The 16,671-nt window shown below is 46.4% G+C and overlaps 1 protein-coding gene across 2 annotated transcripts in view; it reads right to left on the bottom strand.

The window, feature by feature from the left end:
• The window catches only part of DNAH7 (dynein axonemal heavy chain 7), a 1,158,398-nt gene that overhangs the window by 804,684 nt on the left and 337,043 nt on the right, over nt 1-16,671 (bottom strand). For both annotated transcript variants that reach the window (XM_069225862.1, XM_069225863.1), the window contains 2 exons: nt 14,632-14,772; nt 9,744-9,956 (listed from right to left, as the gene is read on the bottom strand). In XM_069225862.1, the coding sequence (XP_069081963.1) occupies nt 9,744-9,956; nt 14,632-14,772 (354 nt within the window). The remainder of the gene's footprint in view (nt 1-9,743; nt 9,957-14,631; nt 14,773-16,671) is intronic.

Below are 16,671 nucleotides of genomic sequence, written 5' to 3'. Positions count from 1 at the left end.
CGGTAAATGGAGGTGAATGGAATGGTGTGATGGATCATTCAATGGATAGGTGTCTCCTCCCCCACCGAATTTGGTAAGATCCTCCTACCCTCCTTGATGTCTGCCTTTGGTTTGATTGACATCTGGAGGGCACATCTCCCAAATCAGGGAGAATACAGCTTTTTCTCCTCAGTGCACAACTGCTTCTCCTGCCTCTCCTGCCTTACTTTCTAATCCCAGTGCTACTTCCATAGAATTTCAGATGTTTCCTTCTTGGGAACAGGACTCTCCGACTGCTCACCAGTGGCCATTCAACTCTGCATGGGCCATCAGTGCCTGGCTTTCCATTCGCGCTTGTCACCCTGCCACCTAAGAAATCTGACTTACTGTCTCTGCATTGAGCAATCAATAAACAAACATCTCGCCCTTACTTCGGGGACATCCCGGGTGATGCTGTGGAAGGCTCTGATAACCACATTTTGGGGATCAGATACTAGCTTCTGCACTGGGGTGTGGCTTTGCTGTTCGCAGGACTTGGTAGATCTCAAGACCCAGATGGCAGATTTAGAGGTGCAGGGATGTATGGTGGGTGGGCGGGAGGTGCATAGGCAAGTATGACTCGTACAACAGCAATATCAACAGATCCTCTTGGGGGAAGTTAAGTTGTCTTGGAAGGCAGACCATAGCTGTATATACCAATGGGGGTACAAGTCGAGCAAAACTGCTACTTAAACTATGTTAGGGCCTTCGTCACCCTGCCATTGTCCTTCTGGTGTGTGATGTGATGGGTGCTCTACTCAGTGATCCTAGGGACGTGGCCTGCAGCTTTGCTGCCCACTTCCGAGAAGTCTAGGCTCAATGGGAGGGCTTGTCCAGGGAAAAGAGAGAAGAACGAGTTACTTACCTTCGGTAACAACTTTTCTGGTGGATACATTAGCTACCTGTGGATTCCTCACCTAATGAATACTCCCATGGTGCCAGCATTCGACGGAAATCTTCTTCCCAGCCTCTGCACGTCGACGAGGACGTCACATTAGCCCACGCGACGCCGTCTGACGTCATACAGGCAATAAGAGGTCCTCGCTGACGTGCAGACGTCAGTACCAACATTTTTTACGTGCATGAGAACAATAACCCTATGCAATGAGAGATCAAGGCAACATCTGATAACATTGTAAAGTACACAACATTTCCATGAAAAGGCCATAGATTTAATAGGACTCTTGTTTCTTTCTAAAACAAAACATTTATATATATCAAATATGCATATACGCAAGGAAATATATATATATATATATATACATGAACAAGTATCCCTATATACAAAATCTATTACAGACCCAAAGACCAAGAGGAGCACACTCAAGGATTACTTGGTTAGACCAGACAGGCAACGGGGAGGCGGGTGGGACCATGAGGAATCCACAGGTAGCTAATGTATCCACCAGAAAAGTCATTACCGAAGGTAAGTAACTCGTTCTTCTGATGGATACAACTACCTGTGGATTCCTCACCTAATGAATAGAGTCCCAAAGCAGTGCCGCACTCGGTGGTGGGTACCTGTATGGTCAAACCAAGAAATCCTGCAGCACTGACCGTGCAAAATGGCCATCCCTTCTGACCTCAGAGTCCAAGCAGTAGTGCTTCACAAAAGTGTGAAGGGACGACCAAGTTGCGGCCTTGCAGATGTCGACCACAGGAACACCCCTAGCCAAAGCCGAAGTGGCCGACTTAGCCCTGGTGGAATGAGCTCTAACACCATCAGGAGGATCCTTCTTTGCTAAAGCGTAACATATTTTAATGCAAAGAACAACCCACCTGGAGAGTGTTCTCTTGTGGACTGCCTTTCCTCTCCTCTTGCCCACGTATCCGATAAACAGCTGATCCTCCAGCCTGATATCCTTCATTCTGTCAATGTAGAAGCTTAACGCCCTCTTTGGGTCCAAGCGATGTAGTCTTTCTTCCTCCTTTGAAGGATGAGGCGGAGGATAGAACGTGGACAAAGTGATTGTCTGGGCCAAATGGAAGGGTGAAACAACCTTCGGAAGGAAAGCAGCCTTGGTCCTCAACACCACCTTATCCGCATAAAAAGTTGTATAAGGGGGTTTTACTGATAAAGCCTGCAACTCACTAACTCTCCTTGCAGATGTTATGGCCACCAGGAAAACTGTTTTAATAACTAAATACCTTAAGGAGCAGGAATGCATAGGCTCAAAAGGGGACCCCATAAGGAAAGTCAGGACCAAGGACAAATCCCATTGTGGCATAACGAATGGTTTTGGAGGATATTTATTTAGAAGACCCTTCAAGAATCTAAGAACAATAGGAGACTTAAACAGTGATGGTTGGTCTGGCAGACAAATGAAGGCTGACAAGGCAGACAAGTAACGGCAGACAAGTAACCTTTAATAGTAGCCACTGCACAACCTTTCTGCGCTAGAGACAAAGCAAAAGATAAAACATCTGACAAATGAGCACGTAAGGAATCAATCTGTCTCTCTCCACACCATACCACAAATTTAGACCACCTATTAGCGTAGATAGTTTTAGTGGAGTGTCGCCTGGCGCTAAGATAACATCCACTACATCAGGCGGGAGAGAGAAGGAACTCAGGTTGCCCCGTTCAATCTCCAGACATGAAGGTGCTGGCTCTGGAGGTGGGGGTGTAAAACCTGCCCCTGCGACTGCGAGAGGAGGTCTGCCCTGAGAGGGAGACGGAGCGGAGGGCACAGTGAGAGTTGGAGAAGGTCGGAATACCACACCCTCCTTGGCCAATCCGGAGCTATTAAGATTACTTGGGCCCGGTCTTGGCGAATTTTCCTCAATACTCGAGGAATCAAGGGTATGGGGGGGAAACGCGTAAAGCAACTGGTCGCACCAGGTTCTCTGAAACGCGTCCCCCGAAAGCCCCCTGCACCGGATACTGGAGACTGCAGTATAACGTACAGTGCGTGTTCTCCCGGGTGGCAAACAGATCTATCCGAGGAACCCCCCACATCTGGAAGATTAGACGGACTTGATCTGGATGGAGACGCCACTCGTGGTCGGCCGAGAAATGGCGACTGAGAATGTCCGCTCGTACATTCAAGACTCCGGCCAGATGATTTGCTACCAAGCAAATCTGATGGTCCTTTGCCCAGGACCATAGTCGAAGAGCTTCTCTGCAGAGAAGGTACGACCCCACTCCTCCCTGTTTGTTTATATACCACATTGTGGTAGTATTGTCCGTCAGGACCTGAACCGACTGACCGCGAAGGGATGGGAGGAAGGCCTTGAGAGCCAGACGTACAGCCCGCAACTCCAACAGATTGATATGAAAAATCTGTTCCTCTGGAGACCAAAGCCCTTTGATCTCCAGATCCCCCAGATGAGCTCCCCACCCTAGAGTGGAAGCATCCGTTATGACTGTGGTCACTGGTGGTGACTGCGTGAACGGCCTTCCTTGGGAAAGATTGTTGTCCGCAATCCACCACTTCAAGTCCGCAGCAGCATCTCTGGAGATCTTGACAGAACCTTCGAGATCTCCTCTGTGTTGAGACCACTGCCTTCGGAGGCACCACTGAAGAGCCCTCATGTGCCAGCGAGCATGCGTGACCAACAGTATGCAGGAGGCAAACAAACCGAGCAGACGAAGGACCTTGAGGACTGGAACGACCGCTCCATTTCGAAACATTGGAACCAACTCCTGAATATCTTGAATCCGCTGAGGCGGAGGAAAGGCTCGATCCAATGTTGTATCCAGTACTGCCCCTATGAATAGGAGGCGTTGAGAGGGCTCTAGGTGAGATTTGGGCACGTTCAAAGCCCAGGTCGAACAACAACTGGGTTGTTGACTGCAGATGATGCAACACAAGCTCCGGGGACTTGGCTTTGATCAACCAGTCGTCCAGGTAAGGGAATACTGCTATCCCCTTCCTCCTGAGCTCTGCCGCAACCACCGACATCACCTTCGTGAAGACTCTAGGTGCTGAAGTAAGACCAAATGGGAGGACCACAAACTGATAGTGCTGCGACCCTAGCACAAACCGGAGATACTTCCTGTGCGACTTGAGTATCGGGATATGAAAATAAGCATACCGCAAGTCGACAGACACCATCCAATCTCCATTGTTCAACGCCAAAAGCACCTGATCTAGGGTCAGCATCTTGAACTTTTCCTGCTTGAGGAACCAATTCAAGATCCTCAGGTCCAGAATTGGTCTCAACCGACCATCCTTCTTGGGAATCAGGAAGTATCTCGAGTAACAACCTTGACCCCTTTCCTGCTCTGGGACCAACTCCACCGCGCCCTTTAATAGGAGGACTTGAACTTCCTGTTCTAGCAACAGGAGATGTTCTTTTGAACAATACGATGGGCGGGGCGGGATGGGGGGCGGAAACTCCCGAAAGGGAAGGGTGTAGCCTTTCCCCACAATGCTGATAACCCAAGTGTCCGATGTAATAGTCTGCCACTTGTGAAGAAAGTGTCGTAACCTTCCCCCTACAGGAGAGGAGTGAGTGGGGACTGGTGGAAGCCTAAGGCTGCTTCCCCTGCTGCACCCCTCCAGAGGACGAGGAAGAGGCAGAGTGCTGCTGAGAGGCTCCCCTGGTGCGGATCCTACCTCTCCCTCTAATCGATCTAAAGGCGAGAGAAGAGGCAGGTTGCTGGTATCTCCCCTGAAAGGAAGAGGAGGAAGAACCCCGTCCAAAACCACGGAACCTCCTAAAAAACCTAGAGGAGGCAGAAGAAGGGGCTTGCAGTCCCAGTGACTTGGCTGTGGCTCTGCTCTCTTTAAACCTTTCCAAGGCCGAATCCGCTTTGGCTCCAAACAGTTTGTCCCCATCAAACGGGAGGTCCAACAGGGTCGACTGAACGTCCGCAGAGAACCCTGAGTTGCGGAGCCAAGCCTGTCTCCTCGCCACCACAGCCGTGCCCATCGCCCTAGCCACCGAGTCGGTCGTATCCATCCCAGACTGCATAATCTGGGTGGCGGCAGCCTGGGCATCCGAAACAATGTTCAAAAGTCCTTGGGGAAGCTCCGTATACGAAGATGATATGTCGTCCATAAGAGCATGGATGTATCTCCCCAAAATGCAAGTCGCATTAGTGGCCTTCAACGCCATACTGCAGGACGAAAAAATCTTTTTGGATTGTGCGTCCTACTTTTTGGAGTCTCTGTCCCCTGGTACCGTCGGGAAAGATCCAGGCGCTGATCTAGACGAACAGGAGGCTTGCACCACCAAGCTCTCCGGCGTAGGATGTCTAGACAGAAAGCCAGGGTCAGATGGCGCAGCCCGATATCTCCTGGCCACAGCCCTATGAACAGCCGAGGAAGACACTGGCTTCTTCCACACCTCTAACACCGGATCAAGCAAAGCCTCATTGAATGGCAAAAGAGGCTCTGCTGCAGTAGAAGCCGGATGTAGCACCTCAGTCAGCAAATTCTGTTTCGCCTCTGCCACCGGCAAAGGCAGTTCCAGAAAGTTAGCTGCCTTTCTTACCACAGCGTGAAAGGTAGCAGCCTCCTCCGTATACTCCCCTGGAGATGATAGGTCCCACTCAGGGGAAGTATCCAGCCCACTGGCTGTATCCAGACCATGAAGTCCATCACCAGAGTCCTCAATCTCTCCTTCCTCCAAGACTCGTTGGTATTCCTGCTCTTCCAAAAGATGGAGAGCTCGCCTTCTAGAGTGCAGCCTTTCTTCGATACGCGGAGTCGACATGGCCTCCGCCGAAGTCGAGGATCGGCGCCGATCTCTGGATCCATCCGACGCCATGTCCGGCGCCACAGGCAGCTTCGGCGCCGAAGTAGGAGCCGGACGAAGAGAGTCGCATCTTGGAGCTTCCGCCGGAGTCACAGGTCAAAATCCCGAAGTCGACGGGATGGAAACCTCCGGGGCCAAAACCTCTGGAGCCACCGGAGCGGCCACCGACGCCGACATCGGCGCCGAGCCCACATTCCCTAAAGGGAGAAAGGGCATAAAGGGTGCCGGCCGTAAAGGAGCCGGAGCACCCAAGGAAAAAGCCAACGGGCCCGATGGACCAACTGGAGCACCTCCTGGAGCCATCTGCTGAAAGATGGTATACATCGCATTCAAAAATGCGGTATTATCGGCTCCAGGGGCAGGAAAAGCTGGATACTGGGGTGCCTGGATCGAAGGCGACCCCGATGCCAGCCTCTACGTCTGCGACGCCGGAGAAAACACCTGAGGCTGCGTCACCTCGATCACTGAAGCCTGTCCAGGCGAAGTCGGTGACGCCGGAGAAGGCAACGGCGTCGACGGATGTGGCGTGACTGTGGGACTGACCTCCCAAGTCTTTCGACGCCGAGCCGAAGGCGACCTCGAACGAGACTCCTTGCTGGAATGACGCCGTGAATCCCTACAACGCCGGGAGTCTCGATGACGCCGATGAGACCTCGGCGAGGAGGACTTCTTATGATGCCTTTTTTCCTTCCTCTTCGACTTTGCCATGAAAAGTTTAGCCTCTCGTTCTTTTAGGGCTTTTGGATTCATGTGTTGACATGAATCACATGTTGCGACGTCGTGATCGGAGCTTAAGCACCATAAACAGTCGGAGTGAGGATCAGTAACGGACCATCTTGCCCCCACACTCCCGACAGGGCTTGAAACCCGACTTTCTCTGAGACATAATAACCGCAGAGAAAATTCACACAGCAGAAAATATATACTGTAACCACAAAAGTAACAGTAGCTCCCTCGAAGATAACCGTTTCGAATGCACGGAAAAAAGGGAACTGACGTCGGCACGTCGGTGAGGACCTCTTATTGCCTGTATGACGTCAGACGGCGTCGCGTGGGCTAATGTGACGTCCTCGTCGACGTGCAGAGGCTGGGAAGAAGATTTCCGTTGAATGCTGGCGCCATGGGAGTATTCATTAGGTGAGGAATCCACAGGTAGTTGTATCCATCAGAAGAATTTGTGTTGGATCTCCCCCTGCAGACCCTCACATCTCCAGATCATACCTGCTTGGACAAGCCTTTCTCTGGGGAGGAGCTCTCGTTGGCTTTGGCAGGGCTGCACCCAGTGAAGGCCTCGGGACCTAGTGTGTTCCGATGCAAGTTCTTCAAGGTCTTTATGCCTAAACTCTAGGAGCACATGCTGGGTACTATTCAGCCATCTGCTGACTGAGATGTCCCCAATCCTGACTGGCGACATGCTAAGAAAGTGGTGTTCTCTAAGCCAGCCGGCCAGTGGAGGACCATTCCTCCTATCGCCCTATCTCTCTTCTGAATCTGGAAGTGAAGATCCTCCCAAAGGCATTGTCAAACAAACTGATTTGCTCGATTCCCCACTTGGTCCACTCAGACCATGCAGGCTTTATGGCTCATCATGCTACCTGGCACAACATTCGGCACCTGTGTAATGCTTTGGCATTAGCTAATAGGTTGAAGAGGCCTATGTGGTTCTCTTGGCCGACATTGATAAAGCCTTTTATTCGGTGAGTGTGACATACCTGTTCACTTTTCTTCATCGCCTGAACTTTGGCCCGCGGTTTCAATCCTACCTCAAACTACTATATACTGATCTGACAGCGATGGTGAAGGTGGCCAGGGCCAGCTCGGATCCATTCCCTATTCAGAGGGGGATGAGGCGGAGATGCTTCCTGTACCCGTGCTATTTGCTTTAGCAGTGTAGCCCCTAGCGGTGTGGGTGAGGATGGATGCACAAATTGAGGGCTTTGAGTGGGGTTCAGACCTATTTGATTGCATAGCACTATATGCAGATGATGGTCTCTTTTTTGTAATGTCCTCGCAACCTCAGGGACTCATATATTATAAATCATGCGTATGTTCAGGGAAACCTCAGGGTTGCATCTCAACATATCCAAATGTACAGTGTTCCTTGTCTGTGGCTGCCTGCAGGATCTTGATCAGGTGTTAAACCTGCAGATAGCCTCAGGTAGGCTTAAACAACTGGGGGTTTTCGTGTCTCCAGATGTAACTTTGTCCTGGATGTGCTACCTGGAACCAGTTCTGGCTCACTTAAGGGAAGATGTATGGGTCTGGCCAGTCTTGTCCTTGTCTTTAACTAGTCGGTCTGCAATTTTCAAAATGGTGTTGCTGCCCCAGTTGTTGTATCAGCTACAGAATTTCACACAACCAACCTCCTGGCAATGGTTCCACAACCTGAATTTGATTCTGATTAGCCTTCCTTTGGGCAAGTGGCCACCAGTATTGCCCTTTGCAAGTTCTAGCACTCTGCATATTGCGGAGTATCACAGCGGCAGACAGTGAGTCATAACATCAGCAATCATATCTTCTGATCACTAATGACTGGTGGTGCGACATTCAGGGCGACACCCTGCGTACGCATCTGAAAAATGGGCGATGTTCCCCTCATTTCCTTTCTATATGGTGCAGGAGACCGTGGTGGCCTGCCTTTGGCGACTAAACTTGTTTTGACCTGATGGAGGCAAATACTTCGACAAATTGGGTGGCTGGGAAGAGCGGACACACTGGAGGCTGTTGTGGCAGTGCTGCCTGTTGCTGCAAGTGGCCGCAATGGAGGGGTTTGGTAGAGGGGATCTGAACAGGATCTCTGCAGAGTTATGACCGGTGCAGGTCTTAAGTAATTTCAGGCCTTGCAGGCAGAATACCAACTCCATTGTACCCAATGTTTTTTCTTATTTACAGCTCTGATGTGCATTATCTCCTTATAATCAAGACCTACCTAACCTTCCTGTAATTTATCCTTTGGAGGGTAATCTCCTCCTGGGGGATCTGGGCAACCATAAGATTCCTAAAATCTACCAGATACCAATTTCCAATCATTCGGACATGATCACTGCTCTCCGATGGGCGTGGGAGGCAGATGTAGGTACTTTGGATGATGAGAACTGGACAGAGGCCTTGGGGGTGCACCCAGGACTGCGAATCTTCAGCTGATTCAACTCTGGTATCTCCATTCAGTATATTTTACCCACCAGCCTCTCTGGTGATTGGGTGTGATTGCCTCCCCATCATGTCTCCGTTGTAACACAGAAAGTGGCACTATTTTTGTTTACATATGTTATGGAGCTGCCCGGCTCTCAGCCGATTCTGGCTTGGGGTGACATCCTGTCTGGGAAGGGTTCTGCACTGGACGATCCTGATGGACCCAAAGCTCATACTCCACATCACAGACATGCTGGGCGGTAATTGTTACAAGCAGTCAATGCTGTTCCTGGGATTGAACCTAGCGAAGCAGGACATAGAAAGGGAGTGGAAGGTTGCAGCTTCCCTGTCTCTGGTGGTGTAGAAGAATGGCCTAGATTACTGTACGGGATTGGAGGCGGCGGTGTACAAAGCCAGAGGCTGTCAACAAAACCCCCACAAGATATGGCAGACGTGGGCCGAATACAGAGACATAATGCTAGGTCCCAAAAGCTATGTGCAGCAAATGGTGGATGATGAAATCCACCAGTTTGCGGGATAGGGTGGGTTAGGTCAGGTGTGGATACAAAGTTTCCCTCCTTTGTCAACGTTGAGACCCATTGGAAATTTAAGGTGCATAGAGATGTGAGTGAAAGAAATGTGTTTTATGGAGAAATGTCTAAAATATTTTTAAGAGAAAGTTAGATTTTGAACTTTATTACAATTCTCCAGATATAATGATGTGTATATGAATAAAAAAATACTGTAATTTAAATGCAGGCACAGACAAGGTTATATAATAAATCACAGGTTAAAGGATTTGAACTGTGGTTTCAATCTCTGATAAGAACATTGTCAATCACGGTACATAAACAACATTTTAAAATAAATATTTTAAAAACACTTACTTCCCAGTAGTATCTCAGCTGACTGAGCCATTCAAAGTCATTTTCATCACTGACTTGCTTATTTACGAGGGACGCGAGAACATCTCTGGCATGGACATCGAGGACCACAAGTGCTCCCAGAGTCACGCGGTTCTGCTTGGACAGCTGGCCACGTACCAAACCCACAATGTCGTCAATCTGTCTGTTGTTCTGCTCTAGATAGTTCTGAAGATCCTGTGGGACAGAATACACAAGGAATGACGGGATAGGCTGCATTTCTTCACAATATAAAGTCTTTGAAGCTTTCTTCATCATTGCATTCACTAGATCCCATTCGTAAAGGGCCATCTTCGACCAGAGGCAGGCAAATCACATACTGTACCTGGAAATCTGAGCTAATTGCAGGTTTCTAGGTGTACTACTGGCAATCTCATGTGACATTTTTAGGAGCTGCTGCTTTCCCAATACGGAAATTTATGCATTTTTCTCTTTGGAGAATCAGAGAACCCTCCTCCTCTGCATGGTGATGAGGTTTTAGGATGTTCCATTCCCCTTCCCACCTTGAAAAGGAATTTACTACAGCCTTTTGCTGGAGCAATGTTCTTACAATTTTTAGGGTGGATAAGAGTCAGAGAAGAATTAGGTAAAGTCTACATGCTGGAAAGTTTGTGGGCATTCACAAATTCCCAAAGCAAACCACACCTTCATTGGTCTAATGCCAAGTCTTTACGTGGGATTTATTACTGTATAATTGTATAAACCGTTGCACGAAATTACACAGTAGTAAATTCATTCAACCATTTATGCAGGCTTGGGCCAAAAATGGCTTTGTGAATTGTGCCTATAGTGCTTAAAGAAACTACGGGACACCAGGCAGCAGACTACTAATCTTTTAGCAGTGGTCTTTCTGTCATCTCAAGACGCACGGAATATTGTCACACGTAGGGTACCACTGCGGTTTTATTATATTCAAAGTGATCTATCCCATAACATCACAGGTAAAACACAGTATTGCGTTGTATCGTAGCATGTATATAGTGCTTTCAACACCTAAGGAGGCTGCAAAGCGCTCCAACTGGCATCCGATTTGTGGCGCACTTTCGGAGCACATGTAAAAATAACTTGCTAACTTCATGGTTTGACTAAACAGTGGTGTCTGCTACAAAGAAAAGGCCACACGTTCAGCAACAATAAAAGCCCACTACAAGTACGCATTTTGTTTCTCAAATCCAACTTTCCTTAATCTTTTTACTTTGATGAGAGCTCTTTAGTTATGCAGGATCAATCCAAGAAGGTAAACAGTTTAAAAGCTGTTACAAAATGGATTTAGCAAATGATTATCTGACCACCCTAACCAGTTATGTAAATAAAATTGCTTCACTTTCAGTTAATGGCCGCTTTCTTACAGGTAGCAGTGCTGCTATCTACATTCTTACTCCAATTATTGACGCTTCCAGTAAGTTTCTGAAATCATCACAACCAAGATTAAAAAATGGTAAAGAATGTCTGGCCCACATGAATCCAAGCATTAAAGTAGGTAATTTGTCTTAGTCTTGCCTAATGTCTTTGATTAAGCAGAAGAAAAGTATTGATAGCCCAACAAGAACATATTATGCTTCTTATTTCATATACTTCGGTTTAGTCGTGTTTAATTTACCTACAAAACATGCAAACAACTGGGCAACTTGCAAAGAGACTATCTGCTGTCATTTCTGAGAGTGACGTCAAGACGCTCGAGCATTGAAGGAACATTCAGTCCTTTAGAGTCTATTTAAACCTTGTTTAAAATAGTTACCACTCCAAAAAGAATTCAGACACTGTCAGCAACTCCCCTAAACCTTATTCCTACTTGGAAGAATGCCTAATTAACTTTGACACATATGCGTCAATAACTTTTACTTTCTCTTTTGGATTTGATTATATTCATGATGCTACACAAACAACAAGTGAGACAAAAAACTGTGGGATCTTTATAACGAATCCCTTAATAATAGGGACTATGTTAATAATTTTAGCGACTTTCAATCAAGATACGGTTGCACGGTTCAGGCCCTGAAGCGGCACAGCAGCACTGGTAAGTCATTTTCACAGAAAGTGCTCCTGTTAGCATAGCATGAGCACTTTCAGTGAAAATCCATAGTGCCTGAAACACACGTTTTTTTGTACTTCAGAAACAAATCCCTAAAGAGGGTGTTTCCATCTTTAATACAAAAGGCAAATGTCCCTGACGTGCATGGAGTCTACCTCATCAGGGACAGTTTTCTTTTCCTGCTTTGGTTGCCATGCCACCCACGGGGAGCACAGAAAGCCCTCAAAGAAGCTTATGGTATTGTGGTAGATGTGACGCAGGCTAAAACTTTCTAGCAGGGGAGCCAGCTGAGACTGCACTGTTAAAAACACAGAGGATATCCCAATCATACGATTGGCAGATGCAGCATACATTGATCTTTTGCAGAAGTGTAGGAAGCTGGCTCTGTATATACTATCCTTGGTATAATCATACTAATTCACAGCTTTTTTAATTCCATCATCACTATTACGTTGTGATGCCTCTCTCTGGAATCAGGGAATGCCTAAACTAGGAAAGGAACAGCATAGATTTCTGCTATAAATCACAGCCGAGGTGGTGGAGACTGGGCCAGTGGCCACTGACCAATAAAGGCAGGAAGAAACAAGATGCTTGCAAAAGTAAAATGAGTACTTCTAGGGCAAAATAAGCAGAGTTAGAAGGAAGTTACTTCAATTAGCCACTTTGTTTCGGACGATTCCTGCTTTAATTAGTTGGCACCCGGTTGTAGTATTGTGCATATTTGTTTTGCTTTCCCTTCCTAGGTCCCCTTGAGCACGGTTCCCTATTTGTTCATATGATTATGTGTTTGCGCCTCAGCATGAGTTACTGCTTCTTCTGTGTGTTAGGGAATTTCTGAGTTGCTCCAGTACTCACCAATGCCGTTGTTCTGGAAAAGTGGGTTCCCACTCATATACATGTGGCATTATATGTACCCCTTCACACTTTGGGGCTTACATTATTTACTCTGTCTGTCAGTTTTATAGCATCCTTTCCTGGTTCATTCCCACAGCCTGGTTCTTAATCTTCCTGTTGCGATCATCCCTGTGCTGAGCCATTGGCGGGGAGAACTGATGGGGTACTCTATGTCTTATCAACCTACAGTGTCTCATATCTTTTTCCTATTTTTTTTTGCCCCAGGGGTATAGCTTCAGGAATGCATGGCACAGCCTCATTCCGTACGACTGGTGCAACCAGTGCCTCAATCCATACACTCATCCTTTCTCATACCTATTTAACAAGCAAATGATCCATGCATGTGCTTGTTTATTCAATGCATAATCACATTTTTCAAAGAACAACCAAATGCCTGCATAAAATAGCACAATCTAGTAAAGAATGTGCCCCTAAATGCTAAAAGTAATATGAATTACGGAAGTATGAACCACTTAGTTTTGGATCTGTAAGATGCAATTTCTGTAGTTTGGAATGATGGTGGATGAAGTTCAAAATGTGAGAAATGCCCCTTTTTTCGTGGTCCCCCAATTTTTGCATGTGCTGTTTTAGAACTCTGTGAACTTTACTACTGTTAGACAGTAGCAGCGCTGACCCGTTCTTTGGAGCTGAGGGGCCACGCCCACCCACCTTTTGCCCCTCAACAGAGTGTCTGTCTAGGCAAAGGTCAGCCAGACAAACACTCTTTATTTTCAGGTCAGCAGCAAGGAGCTAGACATGTGCTATTTGTGCAGGCTCCTGGCTGCCTGAGCTGAACTTTGATGGGCTAAAGAAGTCAATCAGTCAATCAATCAGTGCTTGTAAAGCGCAACTACTCACCCGTTAGGGTCTCAAGGAGCTGGGGGGAAGGAGTAGCTTATACCAGTGAGGTGGTTATTAGAAAAGCCATGTCTTCAGTTCCTTCATGAAGCGGAGGAGGGAGGTGGTTTGTCTGATGTGGAGAGGAAGGGTGTTCTAGGCGGTGGCTACGAGATAGGAAAAGGAGCGCCCTGTGGGCATGACCTCTTCAGCCTAGCAAACGTCCCTCGAGGACCTCCCCCTCATGACGAGGGGGAACGTCACAGATTGCTTCGGTCCTGGGCGCTTCAGTTTTAAGCCCTCATTGCCCTAATAATTGCAGCTCATATATTCTATCGTAGATTGCAGTCTTTTCAATAAATGCATTAAAAACTGTCCTGCATTTCTTTCTTTGGCCTATGTGTGTGTGTATGAGACCTTTTGCTAAAGAGAGAAAGGGGTGCGACTTGTCGACCACGACTTCCCCTGAGAAGTCATAGTGTCATGCTTCAGGCTGCCATAAATCACCTTTTCTATCAGGTTTGAGTGAGGTGCTCCTAACTAGCTGAAAGGATTGGGCAGACAGCAGCCAAAACGGTGTGGGATTGACTCATTCACCCACAAACAGTGGTGCTGTTGGCCCCTAATTCAGCAGTCTCGTCTAACAAAGGGAGTCCTACAACAGCCCAACTCCCAAGTTTCTAACTAAATTTCTAATATTGTTAAATAGTAAATCTGTGCTCCACAAATAGAGAGATAGTCATTACTTTCAGTCCATTGCTTTTCTTGGTAAATGCAAAATACCTTGACAGAACGCAATTGTTTTAAACCTTTTTAGTTTCTTTTATCCTCGGGCACATAGATATTCATATTCATTTACCAATTATGACAAAACACAGTGATAAAAATTGTAACACTTTGATTTCCACTGCAAAACAAAATATATGAAAAATGTGGTGTACTTCTTAAATCTTCCAATCATTTTTAAAAGAATCTGTCCACATTCTTTCTCGTACTAATGTGATTGAGGACAGCATGAAAGTGCATTTTCTTGTATACATTCTACATGTGTTTTTTAATAATGACAACCATACTATTGCGAGCGCTTACCTGTTGACCTTTCCTGATAGACATTTGAACCTCCTTAGTCCAGAAGGTCTGGGAAACACAAAGTACAGTCTGTCCAGGCCAGTCTTTAACCCAGTTAATTCGAGCAGTTTTGGGGTAAGCCTCAATTGCCTCTCCAATTACCTTTTCGAGAAAGAAATCATATTGAAATCATTGTGTTCTTAGTATGGTATTTCACAATGTAACTTTACTGCACAATTTCAGCTCACTCTATTGGCCTTCCTATTACTATGTGCATTTATTATATAAATTACCTTTGTGATGGTAATCATAGGGACACATTCTGACCTGCTATTGGATGCTCTTACAGCTTCATTTGTACAGTCAAATATTTCCTCTACAATAGTGTAAAAGTAATTACATATAACACAACATAATAATTACTGTTAGCTTTTTCTGTCAGAGTACCTTACAGCAGTCAGCAAGGACCCTGCAATTCATAAGCAAGCTTTGCTTTTCTCAAATTGTTGAAATATGCACTTTTCAAAAATGAAACTCAGGGAAATAAAATAACAGTCAACCCAATCACACTTTCCTTTTAGTATGGATATTGTAATATTTAAAGGACGAGTCTTCTTGTTTTAGTTTTCATTCATAGGTCTTCAACCCACTCAGCAATTTGATAAAACCAAACATAAATGAATCCTAATAGGAGGTAAAAGCCCCTGGGCAGAGTATGTGGGCACACTTTGTACATAAGCATTGCTTAACATACAAGCGAGCTTGAGGTCGGTGTACATGGAGTGATTACGTGTCTTATTTGCCACATAAGCTCCCTGAGTGACGAACCTCCGAGATGTTGAAGGAGAGTTTGCGAGGTTTGGTTTGAAGGGCAGAATTTGACTGTAGGAAAAGGCTGAAAAGAGCTTCATATTGAGAAAAGAGGGTCGGATAGAGGAGAAGGATTGAGGAACATAAGGATGGGGTTGGGGGTTCGATAGGGTGACATTTGAAAGGACAAGCTGTGCTGTTTATTTGTGAATTATACTCAAATAAGTCAGCAATAAATGGTGGAGAATAAAACTGCAATATGGATAACAAGCGTTGTGGAAATATGGGGGCGACCTTCAGTTTTAGTCCACGATTAGGTTAATAGTAAGTGACATCTCTACTCGTTCCATTTTAGCTTTGTTAAATAATTACGTAAAAGAATCAAATGTATGAACAAGCCTTTATTGTGATCTCTTGCGCAGTCCGAACAGTAGGCGATTGGATCCATTGTTTTCGGGTTAGCAACTGTATGTGAGAAACATAGTTTTACTCAATAGCCTCTTTGGAGGTAGAGTTAGGAAGATTGTATTTGAACTTTAAATCGGAAGAGGGATCGTTGGCAAGCGATAGGGGTGCGTGGGAAGGCATCGCAGTAACAAATAGGCTATGGTCACTATGTTCTGGAGATAGAACTGAATTTATATTATTTTTATTCCTATGGCATAAAACACAGTGATGGGGCCCTCCCGCAGAGTATGATGAGTACCCCATATCTCACTGATAGGTACTGACCTTGGACTGAATGGGGCCTCCTTGAAGAACTGGGCCCCTTCTGGAGCGTTTCCCCCAACTCCCCCTGCGCGGAGGGGCTGCAGTGGCCTGTGTAGTCCCTAGATTGTTCGAACTTAAACTTTCAAAAACATTGATTCATCAAACCAACTGGAAAGAAATGCTCATCAGATCATGAAACATATATTGAAAGGTAGAGCGAGAGAGACAGAGAGTCTCTCCCTTTCCCTCTCTCTCTCTCTTCTTGGTGAAATCCAACAACCACTTCACCATGTCCGACAGAAAGCACCTGTATTCAACTATTTTCTAGAGAACCCGTGTATTAGGGCGGTGTAACACGAAAATAACCCCCCTGAATCTAAGGCCTTGGAAACACAGCTTTCTATCAACAAACATCACCACTGTTTTCAAAGCGAGAGCTGGGAAACACACACCCAAGAAAGTAAAGAGGGCCTTTGATCAGCAAATGTGAAATCAAGCGTTTCTTCTGATGCAGTAAACGTTTTACTTAGAAGTGCTGAC

This window comes from Pleurodeles waltl, chromosome 3_1 (assembly GCF_031143425.1).
Source record: "Pleurodeles waltl isolate 20211129_DDA chromosome 3_1, aPleWal1.hap1.20221129, whole genome shotgun sequence".
NCBI classification, from domain to species: domain Eukaryota; kingdom Metazoa; phylum Chordata; class Amphibia; order Caudata; family Salamandridae; genus Pleurodeles; species Pleurodeles waltl.
The sequence above is the reverse complement of the archived record's forward strand: the minus strand, read 5'-3'. Positions and strand labels throughout refer to the sequence as shown.